At 40.3% G+C, this 26,814-nt stretch overlaps 1 protein-coding gene across 1 annotated transcript in view; it reads right to left on the reverse strand.

Moving 5' to 3' along the window:
• ror2 (receptor tyrosine kinase-like orphan receptor 2) overlaps positions 1 to 26,814 on the reverse strand; it is a 56,439-nt gene that overhangs the window by 7,646 nt on the left and 21,979 nt on the right. The window contains exons 2-4 of the mRNA XM_034126089.1: positions 20,812 to 20,883; positions 10,242 to 10,538; positions 9,605 to 9,635 (exon numbers count right to left, since the gene is read on the reverse strand). Coding sequence (XP_033981980.1) covers positions 9,605 to 9,635; positions 10,242 to 10,538; positions 20,812 to 20,883 — 400 coding nt within the window. The remainder of the gene's footprint in view (positions 1 to 9,604; positions 9,636 to 10,241; positions 10,539 to 20,811; positions 20,884 to 26,814) is intronic.

The following is a 26,814-nucleotide window of genomic DNA, read 5'->3' on the forward strand; positions in this document are numbered from 1 at the left end:
ACACCAATAGATAAGAGTGTAAAAGTAGGTTTTTTTGGGAACACTAGTTAATCTTATTCAATCTCCACTAAGTTGCCAGTTTGCAAAACTACAGTGGTGGGGAGGGGGTTACAGATAAGGTTAGCCCGAAAAACTGTCAGCATTGAATGTTCAGTTGAATGTGAAGTTCAACAAGTGGCCGTTTAGGGGTGGCTCAAATAATAACTTTTCCAGCAGAAATGAACATGTTTAAAGCCTGGTGCAAACACAGTATTCTATCTATAGCTAGTTTTCCCTCAAGAAGTAGGTTAGCCAGCTAGCAACGCAGAGCAGTGTCTTAGTTAGCCCAGCTTGTTAGCTTGAGCTAGCTTGGGAGTCTTGAGTAATACAAGCGACAGTTCTCAATCTCATGAGCGTGTGTGGAAATATTGGGATACACAAGAGGAACGATGAGAAGGTCACAGAAACAAGTACCGTGGGACATTTCAAGGCAATATGAAAAGACAGAGTTTCTCCTGACCCCAATGGTTAATACTGTTAAGCTCCTGCTATCAGAAAAAAGACCATGACATATTATAGATATCATTACAAAACGATGTGATGGAAACAAGAGAAGTATAGCGACTGAACCTGAATAACAGTCCCAGTTTATTGATACTTGTCAGCTGAGGATATGAATCCACTAATTGTCTCAGGTAGACTAACAGTTGGTCCACAAATGGATCAATGTTGGCTCTTTCTGAAACACACAGTGGATGAATTGTAAGGTCTGATGGGGGCAGGTAGAAAATGACTTCCTGTCGCTCTCTGGCCAATTTGCAGAATCTGAGTCTCATCATAAACTCTTCCAGTGTCCATTTACAATAACGCTTTAGTGTGCAGCCACAACACGATCAAGATATTATTATAAAAGCTGTCAGACATGAAGGTAACGCTAGCATTGGATGTGGTAGTAAAACATAATGAAAAAAGATCCGGACTGGCCTTAAGCAGTTAACTACATTCAACTTTAAAATGCCAAAACAAGAGAAATAACTTAAAGCATGAATATGTGTGTATGTTGATTATAGGCACTGTAGATGGAGACCATACAGAGTTAATTGTCTGGATAAATAATGATAATAAACACCCAGGGCTATGAACTGCTCCTTGGATAATAGGCAAGGCAAGGCAAGTTTATTTATATAGCACTTTTCTGTACGCGACAATTCAAATAAGCAACTAAAAAGTCATTACAAGTAGAGCTGTATTAATGACTACAATATGAGAAAACCCCCAAAAACATCCCAGCTTCGAGGGCATTACAGAGAGGAACGTTCAATTTCCTGAGGGTTTTGAGTGAGTACACGTTTGTTAGCTTCAATTTAGATGAGGTGATTGCGTATCTCAATATGGGATTTCATTCCTATAAATTGTATTGAAAGACAATGCCTGATCACATTGAATTATCGCCTTCCCAAAATCACGAGACCCTCTGGCCTCATGCCACATGTTGAGCTGCTGTGCAGGAAGTTGTCTTAGTTAAACCAGCTGATCTGAACTTGTTTTCACACTTGGCTCTTTGCTAAGGTCACGCTCATGTCATGTTTGTGCTTGGATTAGCCTCCCGGGCCGGATTTAAATCCTAATCCAGAACACCGACTGGGTCCAAAACTATTGCTGTGCTCACAGTTAGCTTTCTAAAAGGCAGAGGTGGGAAGTAGTGGAGTACAAATACTTCGTTACTGTACTTAAGTACATGTTTCTGGTATCAGTACTTTACTCCACTACTTGTTCTTCTGACGACTTTTTACTTTTCTTACATGTTGAACACAAATACCTGTACTTTCTACTTCTTACATTTTGAACACAAATACCTGTACTTTCTACTTCTTACATGTTGAACACAAATACCTGTACTTTCTACTTCTTACATGTTGAACACAAATACCTGTACTTTCTACTTCTTACATTTTGAACACAAATACCTGTACTTTCTACTTCTTACATTTTGAACACAAATACCTGTACTTTCTACTTCTTACATGTTGAACACAAATACCTGTACTTTCTACTTCTTACATTTTGAACCCAAATACCTGTACTTTCTAACCTTACTTCTTACATTTTGAACCCAAATACCTGTACTTTCTACTTCTTACATTTTGAACACAAATACCTGTACTTTCTACTTCTTACATTTTGAACCCAAATACCTGTACTTTCTACTTCTTACATTTTGAACACAAATACCTGTACTTTCTACTTCTTACATTTTCCAAACAGGCTGGTTCCTTTAGTTTGAATGTGTGTTTGGTGGCGTGATCATTATTATTTAGAGTCATTGCGTGCCTATTGATTTGAACACGATCCGTGTATCCATCATTTCCTGGTCTTCTCTAAAGAAGAGGGACCAATGAAAACGTTGTCATGTTGCCGTTGTTCAGCATGGAAACATTCATTAGCTAACAATGACATTATTGTTCTATTAATATAAAGGGAGGTCAGGTACTCTTTAAAACAGCTGCTAGTTATGGGTACTTTTTACTTAAGTACATTTCAAAGCCCTCTTTACTTTGACTTGAGTAAAGAAGTTTAGTCAGTACTTTTACCAGAGTATTTTTAAACACGAGTATCTGTACTTCTGCTTGAGTAAAGGATGTGTGTACTTTTGCCATCTCTGTCTAAAACTCAGAGCTGCTAATGGGAGAATGATATGCTGCTCTGTCCTGTTCTGTGAACACAACACGCTGTCTTTATAGCGTTTGATGACCTACAATCAGATTTACAGGTAATTGAATCGAGCTGCTAAGTATGGGAAGATTTCCTGACAATGACTCTGTTTGTTCTGATAATCCTATTCTTATTATTAGCAACACCTGAACTTGGACGCTGCTGACACAGAGTGAACCTTTGGGTGCTTTTGATTTTAACTCAGTGGCGTCATTTAAATCTTATTATTACACGTCTTAGTTGAATACTCGATTCTGATTGGTCAATTCAGAACATGTGACACGTTAATACAGTAGTACAGACCGCTGTCGAGGACTATAATGACCGTTGCTAAGGAGGATCAAGAAAGAGAAAGGAAAAGAGGTTAAAAGACGGAGCGCTGGACGTCAGATAAACCACCAGAAGAAATATGACAATTTTTTAGTCAATATCATAATTTCAATTAATATTGGGAGTCGAGTTTGTTTAGTATCTGGCCGTGTAATAAGCGGGATAATGTGCAGCGAGTTGGTCACATTATCCCTTACTTGCATACCACCATTTACTAATAAATGAAGGTGCCCATGTTGTATTCATTTTGAGTTTCAGGCCTAGAGAGGAGGTGGATTAGTGTTGCTGTTCCTGCTTCAATCCAGTCAGTCTGCACCCACTACTGTCACCATGCTGGTCAGATTTCAGCTCTGCCTTAAAACAACACAAGGGGCTGCATAGCTGTGTGCAGTTACATGAGCAACAGTCCCATACGTTTGACATTTCATCACCAAAACACTGCACAGAGGTTTATTCTCCATAGCAAAAGTCATATTCAGAGAAATGTGTAATATGATGTTTGGTCGCTGCAGCATCTTGCAGGATGATGTCATGTGCAACCAAACTTGAGTCTGCTTTAACACTGTGTTTTTGTTGATGGAGCTTCAATAATATAGTGATCCCAGTACAGGAAGTGACTCTTTAAAAGCTGTGCTGTGTCAACGTTTCACTTTACTGAAGTCAAACAGTCCGACTAAAGAATCAGTGGGGGAGTGATGGCTTTATGATAAATGGTAACTGGTCTTTGCAAGCCCTCAAGGCGCCTTTACGTAACACGTCTGCTTTTACACATTCACACACATTCATACGGAGGTAGAGGCTGCTACATGCTCACAGAAATGTACATTCACACACACATTCATACGGAGGTACATGCTCACAGAAACACACACACAGAAAACACACACACACACACAGAAACACACACACACACACACACACACACACACACACACACACACACACACACACACACACACACACACACACACACACACACACACACACACACACACACACACACACACACACACACACACACACACACACACACACACACACACACACACACACACACACACACACACACACACACACACACACACACACACACACACACACACACACACACACACACAGGGTTGAGTATCGTAAAGTTCCTGCATGTACTGACTCAGTAAACTAAAACTCCTGAACATTAAGCCTGTTACAATTTCATGCTCTTGGGTTCAAGTCGGCCTGTACCAGTTCAATTTACAGTTACTGAGACTTCAGAGTGCTGCTGTGACAAAGGACATGTACCTCATGTTACTACCATACACAGTTAGAGATTGAATGAGTAACCATTAGTCCTCGGTTGTTACAAAAAAGAAGAACTGTTATCATATTTTAATCTGCAACTGTTTCCCTGATCAATAAATACAGAGCATTGCTGATTTCAGCTTCTCAAATGAGGGGATTTCTTATGAAAGTCAACTAAATATATTTGGAGTTTGGACTTTTGGTCGGACAGAACAAGACACCTGAAGATGTCACAATGGTTCGGGAAAGTTAAACTATTCACAATTTTCTGACATTTGCAGAATATGAATCAACTATTTGACATTACATTACATATCCTTTAGCTGAGGCTTTTATCCAAAGCGACTTACAATACATGCAAAAACCATACAGAATCAAACTCCGAGCAAGAAGGAAAAGTGAAGATATATTCACAGCGAGATCATACCATAAAGTGCTGGTGAATCAGTAACAAGGCCTAAATTAACTCAACAACACCATTTGAGTACACCATAGGCAAATTAAACACTAATTAGGGTACTTCTTATTTGCATTACACACAGTATGACTACCTGCAATGTATGGAAGCAAATGTGACTTAAAAGTCAAACTAATACTGTCAATTTGACTTCTCTGATCAACTTTACATATACATTATAAAACAACAACAAGGCATTGCACCCTCCCCACAATGAACTGTTACAGGATGTGTGTTTTGTAAATTGTGTAACTTTTTATTTTATTATAACTTTTTATTTTTTTACTTCAATACTTGTGTATGCATGCTTCTACGTAACATTAAGCTGTCTTTGGCACTTTTTCTGCTGGAACAATGTACATTTCCCCTCTGTGGGACTAATAAAGGTATTCTGATTCTGATGAATATGTCCCCCTACCTCAGCGCTACATATATGAAAACACATGAATTGAGTCACATTGCTCGCTGATGAGATAAGCTCCCTGGAAGAGGCCTTCAGGAACACTTGGTCTGACGGAGACATGAATCAGCATTCCTTCCAGTTCAGTTCAGAGCCGTCCAAACCACCGGCGAGAGTCTGACTGCTGCGGCAGGAATCTGTCCCGAGCCACAGTCAAACCCACAAGACAGACACAAGGCCGCCTGCCCTCGTGGTTTGGTTTCATCAATCCGTGAAACATAGTGATGTTACATTCGCGAACGATCCGATTCTTTTGAACGGCTCTTTGGTACGAACGAAGGGAACCGAGTCGTACTTGGTGAGAGCCAATCTTTTTATCGTTGGTTCACCGCCTGCCATAAATCCACTCGCCTATATGTGAACAGTGAAAAAGCTTGATTTTGTTCCCCAAGCGTATTCCGTGAAGACCCGCCCCTACTCTGAACTGTTAGGTTTAGGCAGGAGTGCCTCTGATTGGTTAGGTTTAGGCATAGCATAATGAGTGGTACAGGTAGACGACGTGTTCTTCAGATGAACAAATTAGCCAAACGCGATTTGGATGCACTTCAACAAAAACATAGGCAATGATAAAGCGGAGTGCAACATTTGTAAAGCCAAAATATAATTTAAAGCAGGGTCAACAAATAATCTCCGCCGCCACTTAAAGAAAAAAACTGCTCTTTTGAACGGCTCTCGGAAAGGAACGAAGCCATAAGATCCGGCTCCCTTCAAAGAGCCGTAATTCCCATCACTACATAGCACGATATCTGCACCCATTACTAATCCAGCAGTGCAGGTATGAGAGTCAGCTGACATGTCAGAGCAGGCCCAGGAAACGCCTCTCACCACAGACACCTGCATCTGCTCCTCTAAGTGCCACACAAATATTTATTAACTACAGTCATTTCCTAAATACCAACCTTCAAATCCATCCTCACCACTACAAACCTTTAGCTAGTCTACGTAGCTTCAGGGCTGTTAGCTTGGTTACTTTGAAATAAGCCTCGATCCTACCACAGGATCATTCTAAAACTTAGACATCATCTAAAACAAATACAACACTTTATTATTTCCAGACTTAAAGGATCATATGCTAATGTTCAGGTGTATATCAGTATGTAGTGTCTCTACTTTAAAGAGTCCTCTCCTGCTAATGTTCAGGTGTATATCAGTATGTAGTGTCTCTACTTTAAAGAGTCCTCTCCTGCTGATGTTCAGGTGTATATCAGTATGTAGTGTCTCTACTTTAAAGAGTCCTCTCCTGCTGATGTTCAGGTGTATATCAGTATGTAGTGTCTCTACTTTAAAGAGTCCTCTCCTGCTGATGTTCAGGTGTATATCAGTATGTAGTGTCTCTACTTTAAAGAGTCCTCTCCTGCTAATGTTCAGGTGTATATCAGTATGTAGTGTCTCTACTTTAAAGAGTCCTCTCCTGCTGATGTTCAGGTGTATATCAGTATGTAGTGTCTCTACTTTAAAGAGTCCTCTCCTGCTGATGTTCAGGTGTATATCAGTATGTAGTGTCTCTACTTTAAAGAGTCCTCTCCTGCTGATGTTCAGGTGTATATCAGTATGTAGTGTCTCTACTTTAAAGAGTCCTCTCCTGCTGATGTTCAGGTATACATCAGTATGTAGTGTCTCTACTTTAAAGAGTCCTCTCCTGCTGATGTTCAGGTGTATATCAGTATGTAGTGTTTCTACTTTAAAGAGTCCTCTCCTGCTGATGTTCAGGTGTATATCAGTATGTAGTATCTCTACTTTAAAGAGTCCTCTCCTGCTGGTGTTCAGGTGTATATCAGCATATAGTGTCTCTACTTTAAAGAGTCCTCTCCTGCTGATGTTCAGGTGTATATCAGTATGTAGTGTCTCTACATTAAAGAGTCCTCTCCTGCTGATCTTCAGGTGTATATCAGTATGTAGTGTCTCTACTTTAAAGAGTCCTCTCCTGCTGATGTTCAGGTGTATATCAGTATGTAGTGTCTCTACTTTAAAGAGTCCTCTCCTGCTGATGTTCAGGTATACATCAGTATGTAGTGTCTCTACTTTAAAGAGTCCTCTCCTGCTGATGTTCAGGTGTATATCAGTATGTAGTGTTTCTACTTTAAAGAGTCCTCTCCTGCTGATGTTCAGGTGTATATCAGTATGTAGTATCTCTACTTTAAAGAGTCCTCTCCTGCTGGTGTTCAGGTGTATATCAGCATATAGTGTCTCTACTTTAAAGAGTCCTCTCCTGCTGATGTTCAGGTGTATATCAGTATGTAGTGTCTCTACTTTAAAGAGTCCTCTCCTGCTGATGTTCAGGTGTATATCAGTATGTAGTGTCTCTACTTTAAAGAGTCCTCTCCTGCTGATGTTCAGGTGTATATCAGTATGTAGTGTCTCTACTTTAAAGAGTCCTCTCCTGCTGATGTTCAGGTGTATATCAGTATGTAGTGTCTCTACTTTAAAGAGTCCTCTCCTGCTGATGTTAAGGTGTATATCAGTATGTAGTGTCTCTACTTTAAAGAGTCCTCTCCTGCTGATGTTCAGGTGTATATCAGTATGTAGTGTCTCTACTTTAAAGAGTCCTCTCCTGCTGATGTTCAGGTGTATATCAGTATGTAGTGTCTCTACTTTAAAGAGTCCTCTCCTGCTAATGTTCAGGTGTATATCAGTATGTAGTGTCTCTACTTTAAAGAGTCCTCTCTTTGTTTTTGGAGTAAAACCCCGAACAAGGTTATTGTACATTAGTCCGTCGTCTTGATAAGCCAAGTTATACATAAAATATGAGTCAATTAAACCTGTTTTAATGGAACGATTGCCAACTTTGAGCAAAGAAGCTACTAGATTGATTGCAAGGCTTCCCGATTAGACAGCTACACAAATATATTCATATCGGATGTTTCCCTCATGCTTTATGTATGCGTCCTTTTCCATCTGTGTGTATGCTACAGTGAATTCCCCAAAGAGTTCTTTATCACAGCAGTGAATCAGAATATTCTTGAAGATGGCATAAACAGCTTTAGCTTTGCTCCTGTACAGATGTTTGGGAAAACAACCACCGTCTGCACATCAGCCTGAAGAGACATGGAGGTAAATTCATCTGTCCCCACTGAATCCTAAGAAACAGCTTTAACTGACATTACCCTGCACCAGAAACATTAATATTATTGTGTGTCCGTACTGGCAAAAATATGAGATGGACAGTAAAGACGGGGGTTATGCTGCAGGAGTGGTTTGAGGGGAAGATGTCCTGCTGTAAAGAACAAGTTAAAAGTCAATATAACTATCTTTATGCTTAAAGGTCCCATGTCATGCTTTTCTGGTTATTACCCATCCCCTTATGTGTTATGAAGGTTTTTCTGCATGTAAACGGTCTGCAGAGTCACAAACCCTCAAAGTTCACCCTGTAGCGAGTAAAACTCTAACACAGGAAAGACCTGTCTATGCTGCCCCAGAACGCCTCGTTGGAGATTTCTCTTTTTCCATTGTTTACTTCTTGGGTACAGTGACGTATTTCGGGTATAGTGACGTAACGTAACGTCCGCGGAGCCGTTACGTTTGGACCAATCCGGGGACTTCCTCACACACACACACTCGGCGGGACGTTGCGAGGCTCGCTGCTGCGAGGAGCGGGACACTGTGAGCTGGCTCACTGGTGTGGGGTCGGCGAGACAGCGAGACACCGCAGGACTCAGCCTGAGCACACACACAAACTCCCAGCCAGGCTGTGGGTGTGTGTGTGTTTCGGGCTCGGTTTCGCTGTGTCTCGCTGTCTCGCAGACGGCCACTGGGCTCACAGGGAGGGGCGGGGCAGGAGCTCCAACAAGCCGATTAGGACAGAGAGTGAATACACATACTATACAGAGATGCTGTATGAGAAACCAATGTGAGTTTGGAAAATTGCATAATATACATTTATTTTAGTAGACCTCAACAATGGAATTATGATCAGTAGAAATGGCCATGACATGGGACCTTTAAGGGTAAATATTCTACCTTTGATAGGATTTGGAGAAGCTTTTTATCATTTCTCGAAGGGGAGAACAGCACAGCAGCCTTTATATGATTTTGCGATTTCCTGTTTCATGCTTATTTTTCTTTTATTGTATATTCATTTGATTTAAAAAACATGCAGATGTATTTACTTTTGAAACATGTAATGGGACTACCTTTTCATAAAACCTTGTAGGAAGATGCCCTGATGTATATCCGCTATATCTTTTGCTCCTTGCTTGATGTTCTTGTTTCCCATATACGCTGTTCTCTGTTTTACAAACACTCCAAAAACCCTACACACATCCCAAGGGGTAAATACTTGTTGCTTCAAATCTTCTCTGTGGTTCTAATTTGGTTGGGATTTTCCTTCTGTTGCTGTACGACTCTCACTCACACACTCTGATCAAATGTATAGCAGGTTCACTTACGTTTCATCTGGGCTAGATGTGGGCATCTGTCCTGTTGGTCCAAAATAAAAGCATAAATTAAACATTAAACACTGTGTTAAGAAGCACCTTATTCATCATGAAGAGAGACCTATTTTAATTTTATTTCATAAGATTAGGTGTAAATTATTCCTAGCAAATTGTATTTCTTTTTATCCCAGCAGCACGTTTACAGGCATTACACAAGTTTAAAAATCAAAAAATAAGATCAAAATAGATTTTAAAGAATCAACATAAACATACATAGAAATACAAAATATAAAAAATACAAAATATGTTAGAATACTTGATAATAAACCATTATAATACTAATAAAACATTTGTAAACATAAGATAATATATGCATTATATACGTGTATAAAGTAGTTTTATCATACAATTCTTTTTATTCAAATGGAGAGAAGAGCTTTATGACTTCCTGATGCCACCAACTATTTCCAAATGTGGGTTTAATAAAGTATATTTAATCTAATCCAATGGAAAAGAAAACACCATGGCTTCTTGGTTACTTAAAAAATCGGAGAAAAATGCAATCTCCTTGGAAACGCTACCGATGAAAAGGACAGTTTCACTTCAATAATACAAATAATTAAAAGTGTAAATATAAATGTGACGTTACCCAGTTTGACGTACAGCACCCCGGTGGCAGAGATGACCTTCAGAGAGTTGGAGGCCACACACTGGTAGTACCCGGTGTCCGTGGTGTCCAGGTCTTGGATCCGCAGCTTGGACCCGGCCTCGATCTTCCGGATGGTGATGCGGCCCTGCTCCTGGACCACCGGGGCGTCGTTCTTCAGCCAGCGGATGGAGGGCCGGGGGTTCCCCGTCACCCTGCAGTGCAGCGTGGCCGTCTGGCCCTGGAAGTGAGTGATGTTGTTCACCGGCTCCTGAAACTCCAGGAAGTATCCATGAGGAGCTGAAACAGAAAGGGTCCGAGGTTAGAGATTTAGTTTTTTAAGGGAACAGCATTCATTCAGGCAGCATGTCAGCACATGTCAACGCCTCTGCAGACTCTTCTCTGCTCTGATTCTTTAAATGTTCCTTTTCTCACTTTTTCAGACTTCATACCCCCCCATACACACTGTGCGCACATCATATGAGCCACTCTTCATACTCCATAATGCAAACCTTGCACAATAATTTGTATATTTTGCACATGTATGCGCAATAGTAGCTCTTCCACCTTACATTTGGATATACTGCACACTTTGCATTTTATTTTTCAGAATAATTTGTAATTCTATTGTGCTTTTTATATATATATATATATATATATGTCTTATTTTTATATTTCTTGTAAAATGTCCTTTTTACTTTTTTATTTTTGTTTAAAAAGGACCTTTTTTACAACCTAATTCCTTTTACAGTGCACCATTATACACCAAGCAAATTCCTTGTATGTGTGAACCTACTTTGCAATAAACCTGATTCTGATGCTGATTATAATAATAGGTAATAAATAAATCATATTTAATAATAAATCTATATTAAGAAAAAAGGTTTCCTTTTTGACACATTGCCAGCTCGTTGTATGTCACATCATAATGTTGGCCAGCTATATGTTAGTGACTAATGGCAGATATTCTCCAACATAAACACAGACAGCAGACACACAGCGCTCTGTTTAAACCACCCTGTGTGTGTGTGTGTGTGTGTGTGTGTGTGTGTGTGTGTGTGTGTGTGTGTGTGGTGTGTGTGGTGTGTGTGTGTGTGTGTGTGTGTGTGTGTGTGTGTGTGTGGCTGTGTGTGTGTGGTGGCTGTGTGTGTGTGTGGCTGTGTGTGTGTGTGTGTGTGTGTGTGTGTGTGTGTGTGGCTGTGTGTGTGTGTGGCTGTGTGTGTGTGTGGCTGTGTGTGTGTGTGTGTGTGTGTGTGTGTGTGTGTGTGTGTGTGTGTGTGTGTGTGTGTGTGTGTGTGTTGTGTGTGTGTGTGTGTGTGTGTGTGTGTGTGTGTGGTGTGTGTGGCTGTGTGTGTGTGTGGCTGTGTGTGTGTTGTGGCTGTGTGTGTGTGTGTGTGTGTGTGTGTGTGTGTGTGTGTGTGTGTGTGTGTGCGCAGAGCCATTAACACACCAGCCTGTGTGGTCAGAAACAATCTGTGCACTCATGACTCATGGAGCCAATAGCAGAGGTCCCTGTTAACCTTAATGGGACATGAGCAGAGGACTACATCCACATCAGACAGAACATCACATCTTGTGGACAGAGCGCCTTGTAGTTTTTGAAACATTTCTCAGTAAAGGCAAAGGATGGGGTGTAAAGCGTTAATATGAACTGTAAAACCATCGCTAAAAGCAATGGCATTGACTTAATAGCATGTAAACCAAACATTAAACAGCAGCTCTGTGTGTGTGTGTGTGTGTGTGTTGAATATACACAACAAAACCTTTAATTGACATGTCTTCAGATGCTCCTTAAGCTGAAAGAAAGCCAGTTTTTTTCTTATAATATTAACTGTAAAAACATTGCAAAAAGCAAAGGCATTAACTGAATATCTCCCTTGTTAAGTCAGTGGTCGTGCGTGTGTGCGTGTGCGTGCGCGCGCGTGTGTGTGTTAGGAGCATGTGCCAACGTTTTTCCTCCTCCTATGTCCTCCTTGCAACATCCACAGAACCATTATAAACACAAGTCCATCACCCCGAAGGTCAACACAAGTCAAACACAGTCTGTTATAATCACAGTGTCACACACACACACACACACACACACACACACACACACACACACACACACACACACACACACACACACACACACACACACACACACACACACACACACACACACCACACACACACACACACACACACACACACACACACACACACACACACACACACACACACACACACACCACACACACACACACACACACACACACACACACACACACACACACACACACACACACACACACACACACACACACACACACACACGATGGGAAGGGTTAGCTACTAGCAAAGACCTAAGAATTGACCTTAGGAAACTGTGAAAGCGAAGACTTAAAGCAGACATTCAGAAGCGTTTCAGAATGACATCTGGCCAGCTGGGATTAATCTGAAAATGCTGCGGTCACACATCCAGTCATGCTCTTCACTCAGAGTGTTTGTTCAGGACCTCAGGAGGACTGATGCAGGAATTTTTGGGCAGCCGTAAAGAAAAACAAAATTATGTCCCTACATTTTCTGTCAGTTCGACATGACTTAATAAATATGGTGCCCCCAGAACCATGCGGTGTAATGTAAGACATTTACTCAAGTACTGTACTTAAGTGCGATATTGGGGGTACTTGTACTTAACTTGAGTATTTTTAATTTAATGCTACACAATACTTCTATGCACTACAATTTGGAAGCCATTATAGCGCTTTTACTCCCAACATTTATTGACAAAATGAGTTACTAGTTATTTTACAGATTCAAATTACAAGCTTAAACTAAATAAATATAAACTAATGAATAAAATACGATATAAAAAGTATAGTTTAAGATATACAGCAGCAATAGTATGTGAGGAATGAGGGAAAAACGCCTATGGATACACTTGCTATTTATTCATAACATGTGTATATAGGTTCATGCTACCTCAATCAAACGTTTGCATTAACATAGTTGTGGGGGAAACTTCTGAAGCAATTGGAGTCAGGACTCAGAGAGGCACGAGGAGAGCTGGAGCTTTGATGGCAAACACTGATGGTTTATTTGGAGCTTCGGCCGGAGAATTCACAAGACATGTCACGGGCCACGAGTTGACCACACGGTTGAGATGCCACAATCAATCCTGAAGACCCCTCCTGTAGCTCCAGGTTTGAACTAGTTCAGAGTGTAATAATCAACATTCTTCAATAGATAGACTAAACAGCTGAGGGACACTGAATCACATTTGTTGACGCTTATGGCTCGGGGTCATCTACACCCCGAGAAGGATGTGTTCCAGGTGTCCCACAACAATGACTATCTCTGACCGAGAGTTGCCCGGTCATAAACTGGCAACATCAACAATATGCTTGGGCAGCCCCTCCTTAAGGGAGATAACGGCTGTTGGTCAGCAGCGTCAGAGGGCTAAGGAGGACATGCAGGGCAAATTATTCCCCAACAATAGTGACATCCCATGTATATATGTTTACCTTTCAAAATGTTCCGTTGTGCATGTTTGTGTTACCTTTAGTGAAAATAATATCATTTTCCAAATCTGTTTTTACGTTTCTGTGTGATTTTGGGTCAAAACTGTTCATATAGTGTGTCAAAATGAAAAAAATAACTATCAGGTTATATAGGTGAGGTTGTCCTCAAAAATAAGAGACCAAAACATTGACATGCTAAACATTTCTTAATGGGGTTTAGTAAGACAATCAAAAGTATGCGAAAACTGACAAATTAGCCTCTGGACTCAAAAGGGTCAAACTTTACCAGCTGTGATTGCATCAAAAAAACATCCAGGCACTAAATATACAGTATATGATTAAAAAATGGGACATTAAACACAATAAGTGCTTTTAAATGTGGTAATTTATGAGTGTTTTGATACCAATACTTACTTTTATAGTCCTTAAAGTCACATTTAAATACTGTACAGCTGACTATCCATTTTAGCAAAGTGTCCCTACAAGGTCCTGCCATATAGTAGGTTTCCATTGAGTCTTGTTAAAGTACTCTGTGCTAGGATCTGTTATGCATATTACTGTATAAGGAAATAAAGAGGAATGGCGGGCGGAGACATTGATAAACACACACAGACACACAGACACACACAGACACACAGACACACACACACACAGACAGTCCCCTGGCTCTTTACCGCATTTGCATTTCAGGCAGCAGCTCTGGAGTTTACGCAATGGAAAAAGAGAGCTGCTCGCCAGCTTCACTTCTCTCCAACGACAGAGCTCTGCAAAAACTACAGAGGCCAGATCCCAAATCACAACGTCCTCAAACTTCATTGATGGATGTGCTGCAGAGACGTGACAGATGACGTTCATATCTAAGACAGCTTGTATGATCCTCGCAGAAGTGATTACCAAAACAAACACTGCAGACTGACAGCGTGTCGGACCATTTAGGATTGCTTTGAATTGATAGAAAAATGCGCTGTATGCTGTGCAAGACTGCAAAGCCGTTTAAGGGAATGTGAGATATGAAAATGGCTTGACAGATGGGAGCTATGTGATAAGGATTGAAGCTATAACCTCGCATTGTGAAGCCTTAAAGAAATGGGCCATACCTTGGGAAGGTGCATACCAAATGTGTTTTCTGCATTAAAGATATGGACATTAAAGTGCCTGATAAGGAAGAAGGATGCCATTTGTATATATAGTAGGAAGTGGATTACAAATAAAAACCTGTGTCATGCCTTTTTCCTAAATCCCCTTTGTTCCTAAACCAGCCATCATCCCAACGTCTACATATATATGTTCTGATTCCCCAGCTTCTCCCCCTTCTTGGTGACCTGGTATCCCAGTTTAAACACATCATTTGGCATCATTTCCTCTCCTCTTTTGGGTATTTTTCTTGTCAACTTCGACCACATTTCCCCACCTAAATACATCCAGAGAATCACTGACGCATCGCTCCGCCTGTTTCTGTCAGGTATGTCCGTAGTTTTTACAGATTTTTCGCACCGTGTGCACTTTTCAAACCCTGGACAGCAGCATTAAGGCGCTATAGGTGTTATTTATAAGTTATTCCATCTCACAAAGGGTTAAAATGTTCATGCTAGTTGACCGTTGGCTGTATGACTTGATGTCGAAATTTAGTTGGAGACTCATGGATGCTCGACCACTTCCTTCATACCTCACCATTATTCGTCCTTACCTATTTCATTTAACTCATTTGTGTGTACAAATGGTGTGTTCTCTGTTAGTGAAAGTCAGCTGTGTTGGCCCAATGACAGTCTGAGTAATTGAGGAATTAAAATCTGAAGCACAAACTGAACTTCACGGCATGAAACCAGGTACAAAGTGAAGCCCACTTCAGATTAGATCATCCAATTATGGCTGTGTTACAGTGAACACTCACTTCAAACTCTCTTATCCATCACCATTCTCCTCCAATGTAATGCAATCCTTCAGAGGTACGCTGGGCCCACTCTTAATAATCCACCGGGGGATTCAGACTCATCATCCCGCTTTAGAAGCTACTTTGTGACTGTTCAGGCACCGTTTTGAAGGCACGACTGTCTCAGATATCAAGGATGAAGTGCTTGATTGATTAGTCCTTTCCCCCCAGAGAGAGAGCCAATGAAAAGCTGCTTTCTCTCCGAGCCGGCGCTCTGGCAGGTTTCCAAAGCGCGGTCCACTCTGACAACCAGCCTGTTTGTCTGAGAAATGACTCCTAACGACACCAGAAGTGGTTGTGTCGGAGTTAACCTGACTCAGGAGGAACATACTCAATCAAATATGTGTATTTTATGTGCTGATAAGAGGGTTTTAAATCTGTGATCTAAGAGTTGTTTGCATTGTTGTGGGAAACTTATACAAACAAATGATGTAATAGATAATATGAGGGCCAATCAAATAAGGAAGGCTCGCTCTATCTCAAGTTTTTAAATTACACAGAAACATCACCATTAAGAGAATTAAGATGATACACAGAAACAAATCAAATCAGAGCAATGGCTATAAAACACACCTCGCTTAATAACCAACCTTTTATTCATGATTTATGTATAAGGCTGAAGACTTTCTCTTTGCCGCTGCTTTTAATTGAACTATTCACATCTTACACGGCACTGTAACTTTTATTCATGTACCTATATTATTCATGGTTTATTATATTAATGCTTCTAATGTGTTTTATGCTCTTAATGTCTTTCAATGTTGTAAAGCACTTTGAATTGCCTTGTGTTGAAAAGTGCTATATACATAAACTTGCCTTGCCTTGTCTAATAAGTAAGTTGTTTACTTGACAATTTTCTTCCGTACACCCGAAAGAGCAGTGAAGATGTTCACATCAGTTAGAAATATGCAATACAACAAACCTCACTTTGTCGTTTTATACCAAATAAAGCCTTTGCAGCCCCCACATGTAGGTCTTACACACCAGGTGATGTAAGTGTATAGGCATTGAGATCAGGGGTGTTTCTCAATGTCGAGGAAGGCTGCTCCAGAGCCACTATTTCAAGCATACTACGTCATCGAGTCCCGCCGAAGGACTGTTCCAATGTCCAGCATACTTGGAATTCTACCGAGCCCGGCGTACTTCGTAGCGAGAAATTTCGAGGCTGCACATGTGTAGACTCAGCGGTCTTAAAATCCCCACAATGCTTTGCGCACGGACCAATTTCCCCAAATCTTTTGGGCGGGGCCTCTCATATGACGCACACCTGCACACTTGCTCGCCTGTTCCACTCTTCGTTTTCCGAATGCCAGGAAGTATTCTTGCCTCGCTTCTGAAGCAAGTGACTCGGAAGACTATGTGCTATTGAGAAACACCCCAGGTCTACATTATCCTAGAGAGACTGAGACTGAGGGTGTTTCTCAATGTCGAGGACGCTTCCTTGGTAGGACATGTCTTCCGAGTCAGGTCCTTCAGAAGCAAGGCAAGAATCCTTCCTAGCCCGGGACTCGATGACGTAGCATCCTTGGCTCTGGAGCAGCTTTCCTCGAGATTGAGAAACACCCCCAGACTCTGATCTGCTCTGTTTGATAGTTCTCTCTCTTCGTGTCTCTCTGGATTACGTCAGGTTTTCCAATTCATCTCATTACAACAGGGAACGTAAACAGTACGAACAAAAATGAATTCTCTGGAAGATAACATGAACAAATCAGGGGAACATTGTGAAAGAAAACTCAAGTGCTCTGTCAAAACACAGTCCATCATAACTAACGTTAAAACAAAGACTAATGGTGAGTATTTATATTATTACAACCTCCCAGAAGACCTGAGGGAGACTTTTTTTTTATGGACTTTAATTCAATTATGATTTATTATTTATTAAGTATTTTTTAATAATGAGAAAGTTATGTGCCGTCTATTGAACTGGGGTTTGAGGGGGGTGGCATTGTTATTTTAAATCGTTGTGGTAGGTGTGTATTAAAAAGGCTCTATAAAGGAAGTTTAATTGATTTATTGATTGATATGATCATTATTCAATACAGGCTTAAAGGTGGCCCTCCACAATGCTGAAAAAACTATAAATATTTGACGTAATAAAGAATAAAGACATTTAAAAAAAAGAATATATATGAATAAAATGAATAAATAGAATAAATAGAATAAATAAAATAAATAAATTAAATAAATTAAATAAATAAATAAAATAAATAAAATAAATAAAATAAATAAAATAAATAAAATAAATAAAATAAATAAAATAAATAAAATAAATAAAATAAATAAAATAAAATAAAATAAAATAAAATAAATAAAGCTGTAATTCATCCTGCTAACCTGATTATATTTGATGATCCATATTGTAGAATAAATTGTATTTTATGATAAATACTGTTATTATAGTTTCATTAAAATAATTGTTAACCTCATGTTATTTTACTTTCCATACCGTAAACCAGATTATATTTCTTCATCCATACCGTATACAGGTCAGAGCTGAGTTTAAATGTATGAACAATGTGTGTTAAAAGTAAACCACACTTTAAATGATGATTATAAGACGGGAAAAGTAATTACAATCACAGCTCTGCAGAGTTTCCTTTCTGTTAAAGCACGGTTCCAAAATGTTTGTGAAAGCTATTACTGCTCAGAGCTCACTTTGCTCCCTGAAGAAGTGACGGCCAATGCAAACAGTCCGCACTTTATACCTTTCCATTTCCCCACCCTGGTATTAAACAGACCGGCAGCATGAAGCTCCCTTTAAATTACACCATGAATCACAGCCAGGAACACCCACCATGCTGGAGGCAGAGTTAAGCTGAGAGGACAGGGCGTAAAAACCAGAAGGCATTAACATTTACACACCGGTGAGAAACCATTAATGAACTCTTTAATGCAGTTATTAAGACTGACCGCCGCCAACACTGAGGGAGGACCAGTGGCGGCGCTAGGAGGTGGCTACTTGGGCTCAAGCCCCGGATGTTTTCTGAAAAGCCCCGAATGTTTCACTTAAAGGTGGGGTAGGTAATTTTGGAGAAACCAGCTCGAGTGCGCTAGAATTTGAAAATACACAACCGGAAAAAATCTACCACTTCCTTACAGAGCCCCTCCTCCAACACACACGAACGCGCACATGACCAATGAGGGCACGAGATAAGTTTGTGCATAGATGGAAGGCTGACAGGCAGGTAGGCCATCCAGTTACTTTAGCCAGGCCGGCTCAGATGATTGGTCGTGCTTTTTACAGTACTACGGCTTCCACAGATGACATTTTTTAATGGATTTTTTGTCAAAGCACTTAAGATATTCATTGCTATCGGGATGTTAAGAGCATTCCATGGAATATAACAAAAAGTGTATCTCGAGCCGGTTTCTCAAACTTACCTACCCCACCTTTAAAGCAGTGCATTTTTTTTTAAACTTCACGTGAGTAATGTGCAGTACCGGAGTCCAACAGAGAGGCAGCAGCTGCGGAACAGTAGCCTGCGTACTACGTAGCCTTCCCTGCCCTGAAGAAGAAGTGATCCTTTGTTAGCGTGAAGAGTCTGCTTTATGCACTCCGCTGTAGCCCCGCTGCGAGGCTCCGGCGAGTTCACAGTTCATGAGCGTGCTCCACTAGCACCCCCCCTTGGTTAAAAATAACACAATGGTGCTCTAGGAGGAGATTCAGGTGATAAGGTGGGGGGGGGGGGGTTACCTTGGTTGCTGATTGGCTAATGGTTACACAAGCCAAACAAATCGTTATGACATCATAAAGTGGCCAAAATCTGATCAGCTCATTTTCAGACAGGTTTTTATATAAATGGATCAGGACAAAAAGAGAGAGAATCTTTGTTCCTGAAACTTTCAGAGTCTCTTTCCACAGAGGGGACACATGTTGATGTAGAAGAGACATGAAGAAGAGGGGACACATGTTGATGTAGAAGAGACATGAAGAAGAGGATTTTGCATAATAGGTAACCTTTAAGCTGTTTGTGTCCATTGGTTCTGCCCTGAAGATTACACTTTTCCTTGTTGATGTGATGTTTTTTTTGTTTTTGTTTCTTTCCCTTAACTGTCAAGTGGGAACTAAGTATTTTGTATAAGCAAGTGTTTGTGTTTCTCTTATTTTCCTACGACACTGCAATGATTGGCTGTGAATAAGAGAAATATGATATATATAATATATTACAAACCATTAATGAACTCTTTAATGCAGTTATTTAGACTGACCGTCGCCAACACTGACTGCTGGAGGAAGGACTGAGGAAAGTAGGTTTTCGCAAAAATAAACAACTTAAAAACTGTTCCCATTGGTCTGAAAGGAAGATGTAAACCTCCATCTGAAGTCCTTAACTGGTGTTGCACATTTTGAGCCTCTTTGCATCTAAAAATAAGCAAATTTGAAGTGTCCAACCTTTGAAATGCTAACAGAAACTGACAAGATATATGCTTTACAAGTATGTCTATTCTCCTGTAGAGTACGCATATATTCCTGCTCTATCTATCTATCTATCTATCTATCTATCTATCTATCTATCTATCTATCTATCTATCTATCTCTCTCTCTCTCCATCCATCTATCTATCTCTCCATCCATCTATCTATCTATCTATCCATCCATCCATCCATCCATCCATCCATCCATCCATCCATCCATCCATCCATCCATCCATCCATCCATCCATCTATCTTATCACCACATTACTGCAGGCGTCCCTACAGCTGACTGTAAGGATAATGTTCACCATCTCGGAGAAACAGAGGCATCTAGGCAAGAACCAATTATTGATCTTTGCAGAGACATTGTTTACAGTTTAAAATACTGCTGTAATGCACTAAAAGGGCAATTAATTGACTTAGTAACAAGGTACAATTCATAGTTTTAGCCAACATGTGAGGAACAGTATAAATGGCAGTAGACTGCTAGTTTGTGCACAAACATTTTGTATCCATTTGTTTTACAGAATACATTATTTTTTTCCAATCTGCAACCCAAACTATAAATCAGCAAATTGAATGAACAGATAAGATACTTCAGGTGGATTTTGTACGCATTGCACAAAGACATTGGTGCACTTTATAGGACGTTTCATTTGAACTGAATGCATGCACTTGCAGTAAGTAAGCAGCCATATATAATTAGTTTTTTTTGTTATCTTACTGTCAGCTGTGGGTGCAGCTCCACTCTGAGCTTCAGCGACAGCGTCTGCATCCACCGCAGGAAGTAGATCCCCTGAAACAACAACAGAAAGGACACAAAAGGTCAGACATAAACCCATATTAAACAAGTCTAACTTTGGGGTGACAGTATATAAAAAAAAACAACGCTAAATAAGAAACGCTCTGTAGATGCTGGAGCGATACATATATGCTTATCCTGCAAAAAGGCAGGTAAGGTGTGCATGTTACACAGCACAGAATTGTTAATGATTATTAAAAAAACAACACAGTGACTAATGTGCAGTGTTTTTCTACATCTAACACATATACAAAAAGACACTACAGAAGTTTAATGGCGAAATAATTTGGAATAAACACTCTGTCTTCAGGTTGAGCTCCTTTTCAGCATTATTATATATCGGTTTTTCTCAATTTTATGCTATAATATTAAAATGTAGCATTCCTATATGCATGAGAGTAGCCATACACTTAGAATAAGGTGCTGTTTACACGAGAACGCAAACGGTTGTATCCGCTACTATTCTCTTTCGTATAGCCGTGTAGCATGGTCAGTAGCTACTGCTACTGCTACTGACCATGCTACAGATGTTAGTGCAAAATCTACAGCTCCTCTACCACAACCATCAGCAACAAATGGACATGGAGAATTACATGAACTACATGGTGCTAAATCCACCGCGGAGAATAAACAGAAGGGCAACCATGGCAACCATGCTCGGGGGTCTTCTTCGCTGCTTTTGGTGTATTTTGTGGCGAAAGTACAGCGCCACTTACAGGCCCGGCATATGTACTACAGCGTCTCCAGCGCTTTTGAGGGGTCTCGTGTGAACTAAAGACTTTTTTGATATCGTGTTCGGTTCGTTTGCGTTTCGTATGCGTTTGCGTGTAAATGTGGTCTAAGGCAATAAATAATGGAAATGACATCACATTCACATCGTGTGTCACTGACAGCACATTTAGGGTGACGTAAATCAATATTTAAGATGTTATATTTCTGTGTTTCGTCACTTCAAGTTCCTTTATGTTCAACGTTTATTCCTACATGTCCTCGCCGTTTAAAGAGTAGCTTTACCCGAATGACCAAATGAACATTAAATCTGTATATACTATTTTGTATGTACTTTCCCACTATGACTATGTATGTCATTAAGTATGGTATTCCTTGGTAAGTCTGCTCATAGCATACAGAGACTGTGTCAGTACTCTCTGCAACAAACCAGCGTTTTGCCTCGATATACAGAATAAGCACATATCTGTCTCAGCAACATGTGTACAGATATTTAATTATAATACATGTTAACCTCATTCTATTTTACTTTCCATATCGTAAACCAGATTATATTTCATTCTCTTTACTGTATTTCCGTTGTTGTGCGCTCACCACAGGTCAGAGCTTTTATTTCCACATGTCCTCGTCGTTTAAAGGGTGGCTTTACCCAAATGGCTCTTTTGCAACAAACCAGAGTTTTGCCTCGATACACAGAATAAACACATATCTCTATCAGCAACATGTGTAACGGATACTCTGCGCTCTCTGGGAGCTAATCAGGCTCCGGAGCAGAAAGCAGACGCACGGCTCCATTATTAGCTGTGATTCTGAGCATGTGCTCCACAGATGTGGGAGCTGGAGGAAATTGGTGGTGCCGAGGACTTCATTGAACAAAACCATGCAGCATTCCTTTCAGGAGCCACACTTCCCTTTATAGATCGGAGTTTAATCCAGACGGGGAGAAAGGACTACATCTGTAACTTTTACTCATGTAACTGTCTTATTCATGTTTTATTATCAATGCCATTTTATAATATGTTTCTTAAAGGTCACCTATTATGCAAAATCCACTTTTCATGTATTTTCTACATCAACATGTGTCCCCTCTTCTTCATGTCTCTTCTACATCAACATGTGTCCCCTCTTCTTCATGTCTCTTCTACATCAACATGTGTCCCCTCTTCTTCATGTCTCTTCTACATCAACATGTGTCCCCTCTTCTTCATGTCTCTTCTACATCAACATGTGTCCCCTCTTCTTCATGTCTCTTCTACATCAACATGTGTCCCCTCTTCTTCACGTCTCTTCTACATCAACATGTGTCCCCTCTTCTTCATGTCTCTTCTACATCAACATGTGTCCCCTCTTCTTCATGTCTCTTCTACATCAACATGTGTCCCCTCTTCTTCATGTCTCTTCTACATCAACATGTGTCCCCTCTTCTTCATGTCTCTTCTACATCAACATGTGTCCCCTCTTCTTCATGTCTCTTCTACATCAACATGTGTCCCCTCTTCTTCATGTCTCTTCTACATCAACATGTGTCCCCTCTTCTTCATCAACATGTGTCCCCTCTTCTTCATGTCTCTTCTACATCAACATGTGTCCCCTCTTCTTCATGTCTCTTCTACATGAACATGTGTCCCCTCTTCTTCATGTCTCTTCTACATCAACATGTGTCCCCTCTTCTTCATGTCTCTTCTACATCAACATGTGTCCCCTCTTCTTCACGTCTCTTCTACATCAACATGTGTCCCCTCTTCTTCACGTCTCTTCTACATCAACATGTGTCCCCTCTTCTTCACGTCTCTTCTACATCAACATGTGTCCCCTCTTCTTCATGTCTCTTCTACATCAACATGTGTCCCCTCTTCTTCACGTTTCTTCTACATCAACATGTGTCCCCTCTTCTTCACGTCTCTTCTACATCAACATGTGTCCCCTCTTCTTCACGTCTCTTCTACATCAACATGTGTCCCCTCTTCTTCATGTCTCTTCTACATCAACATGTGTCCCCTCTTCTTCATGTCTCTTCTACATCAACATGTGTCCCCTCTTCTTCACGTCTCTTCTACATCAACATGTGTCCCCTCTTCTTCATGTCTCTTCTACATCAACATGTGTCCCCTCTTCTTCATGTCTCTTCTACATCAACATGTGTCCCCTCTTCTTCATGTCTCTTCTACATCAACATGTGTCCCTTCTTCTTCATGTCTCTTCTACATCAACATGTGTCCCCTCTTCTTCATGTCTCTTCTACATCAACATGTGTCCCCTCTTCTTCATGTCTCTTCTACATCAACATGTGTCCCCTCTTCTTCATGTCTCTTCTACATCACCATGTGTCCCCTCTGTGGAAAGAGACTCTGAAAGTCTCAGGAACAAAGATTATCTCTCTTTTTGTCCTGATCCATTTATATAAAAACCTGTCTGAAAATGAGCTGATCAGATTTTTGCCACTTTATGATGTCATTACGATGTTTTGGCTTGTGTAACCATTAGCCAATCAGCAACCAAGGTAACCCCGTTACCTTGGTTGGTGTTAATATATTGATGTAAAACAGTATAATAGGGGACCTTTAAAGCTCTTAATGTCTTTCATTTGTGTAAAGCACTTTGAATTGCCTTGTGTTGAAAGGTGCTATAAATAAACTTGCCTTGCAATGGGATGGAAAAGCTGGATTTTAAATTAACCAAAGACAAATCAAGTTAAAGTCCTCTGGGATAATAAACAATGTGAGCAGTTGATATTATCCCACTGCGAGGAAACTGAAAACAAGCCTCAGTTCTGCTGTTGATCTTTCCCCTGATCACACTCAGCACACCGCTCCCATCTGGTACTGATCTTTAGTAGAAGTTAGAGAAATAAAACCCTGATGGAAACAACAAGGAGTGATCTGTTCCTGAGAGGACAAGCTGAAACTCTTGACTGGTTGGTTCAGTTTTGTCGGGGAATTCACTTCTCACTACTCTCAGAACCAGTTTCATGTTAATGAAATGTACACATTTGCTGATTCGTGGTTAAAGGATCTCCCCTCTGATCTGTAGTCTATACTCCGAAGCAATTTGTATTTATTAATTAAACGTCAGGGTAAGCATCCTTCTTACTCTTGTCCTCCGCACTTTTGTCATATCACCATCTTTCATATTATTATTCTTCTTTTGTTTCACATTTTAAGAAAATAGATATGTAGATATATAGATAAGAACGAGTCAGATCAAATGAAGGGATCTTAAACTTGATTTAGATTCAATAAAATAATATACATACATACACCAAACCCTTTCAAATTAACCATTTAAATGTCTATGTGTGAAATCTATAAGGTCTCTTAATGGAAACATTACAGAAGAATTACTAATAAGATCATTCAGATCAATCCCGGTAGTAAAATCTGATTGTTTGTGAACTTTTAAGAACGTCCTATTAACATTACACACACAAAAAAGCATTATGTGTATAAATGTATGAAGCATATACAGTAAATATAACACTTCAAATCCTTCATTTAACATTTGAAATGTCAAAGTAATGCTTCTCAAAGGTTCTCAAATGTTGACACCAGAGCATTTATGGGTAAGTAGTTTGAATACCATGTCGTTAAGTACTTCATTGAAAGAAATGAGTGGATTAAACAGGCTCTACCCCCCTTTGTCGCTAAACACATCTAAGGATCAACACAGAATGCTGTGTGTCCCTCACACTCATGAACTGTGTGTGTAATGTAAAACTGCAGCCTGCAGGGGACACTACTCTTGTTAGGAAGCTTCTACAGTAAAGTAGTATTTTAACAGAGGTGGGAGAAGTACTCAGATCTTGTACTTGAGTAAAAGTAGAAGTACTCAGATCTTGTACTTGAGTAAAAGTAGAAGTACTCAGATATTGTACTTGAGTAAAAGTAGAAGTACTCAGATATTGTACTTCAGTAAAAGTAGAAGTACTCAGATCTTGTACTTGAGTAAAAGTAGAAGTACCAGAGTGTAGGAATACTCTGTTACAGTAAAAGTCCTGCATTCAAAATGTTACTCAAGTCAAGTAAGAAAAGTAAGAAAAGTATTCTCATCAAAATATAGTGAAAGTAGCGACAGTACAAGTAGTCATTGTGCAGATTGGTCCATTTCAGAATAATATATATGATATGTTTTATAATGATTGATCATTAGTGTTCTCAAAGCTGGTAAAGGTGCAGCTAGTTTGAATGACTTTGTATACTGCAGGGTAGCTTGTGAATTTACTCCAGGTGGAACTAAAGTCTGATTTAACACTTGATTATATTTTCACATAATTCATCCACATCTGTAAAGTTACTAAAGGTGTTAAATACATGTAGTGGAGTCAAAGTACACCATTAACCTTGTAGTGGAGTAGAAGTACAAAGTATAGCAACAAATCTACACAAAAACTAGTACCTCAAAATGTAAGTACAGTACTTGAGTAAATTCACACCACTGTATTTTAAACTGATTTGCAGTCAGTTTAGGAAACCTCAGAGTGGAGGTTCCCGGCCCCCCCATCACACCAGAGCTGTGATTGATTACACGGATCCACAGTCCTGGAAAAAGTGGGATTTGGGGGGCAATAGGATGCCGTTTCCATCCCAGAGAGAGAGAGAGAAAGACTGCTGCATTCCTCCAGACTGCTGCCTCCAAATGAAAGAGCCCTTTGAGAGCTGAGGGGCCACAGCTACTTCTGCTGGGGTTTAGACAAGAAGGCCCTCTGGCACACCTCGACACTTTCCTCTGCTGCGTGTGTGTGTGTGTGTGTGTGTGTGTGTGTGTGTGTGTGTGTGTGTGTGTGTGTGTGGGTGTGTGTGTGTTTGTGTATATGAGTGTGTGTGTGTGTGAATGTGAGTGTGTGTGTGTGAATGTGAATGTGAATGTGTGTGTGTATGTGTATGTGTATGTGTATGTGTGTGTGTGTGTGTGTGTGTGTGTGTGTGTGTGTGTGTGTGTGTGTGTGTGTGTGTGTGTGTGTGTGTGTGTGCCTCTCAGAGCTCTAACCTTTGTCTCTGTTTCTCCCCACCCTCCACTTCCAGCCTCGGCCTGAGTTTGAGGGCTGAACTGAACAGTTGGAGTTATAAAAACATTTCTGTACGGCTGATCTTCTCCAGAGTTCAGCAGTGAGTCTAAACTCAACACACAGAAGCAACAACCACAGAGTGTCAGAGGAGGACATTACAGAAAACTCAACCACTGCTCCTTCCCTCCAAGAAC

The sequence above is a fragment of the Trematomus bernacchii genome, unplaced genomic scaffold (assembly GCF_902827165.1).
Source record: "Trematomus bernacchii unplaced genomic scaffold, fTreBer1.1, whole genome shotgun sequence".
NCBI lineage: Eukaryota > Metazoa > Chordata > Actinopteri > Perciformes > Nototheniidae > Trematomus > Trematomus bernacchii.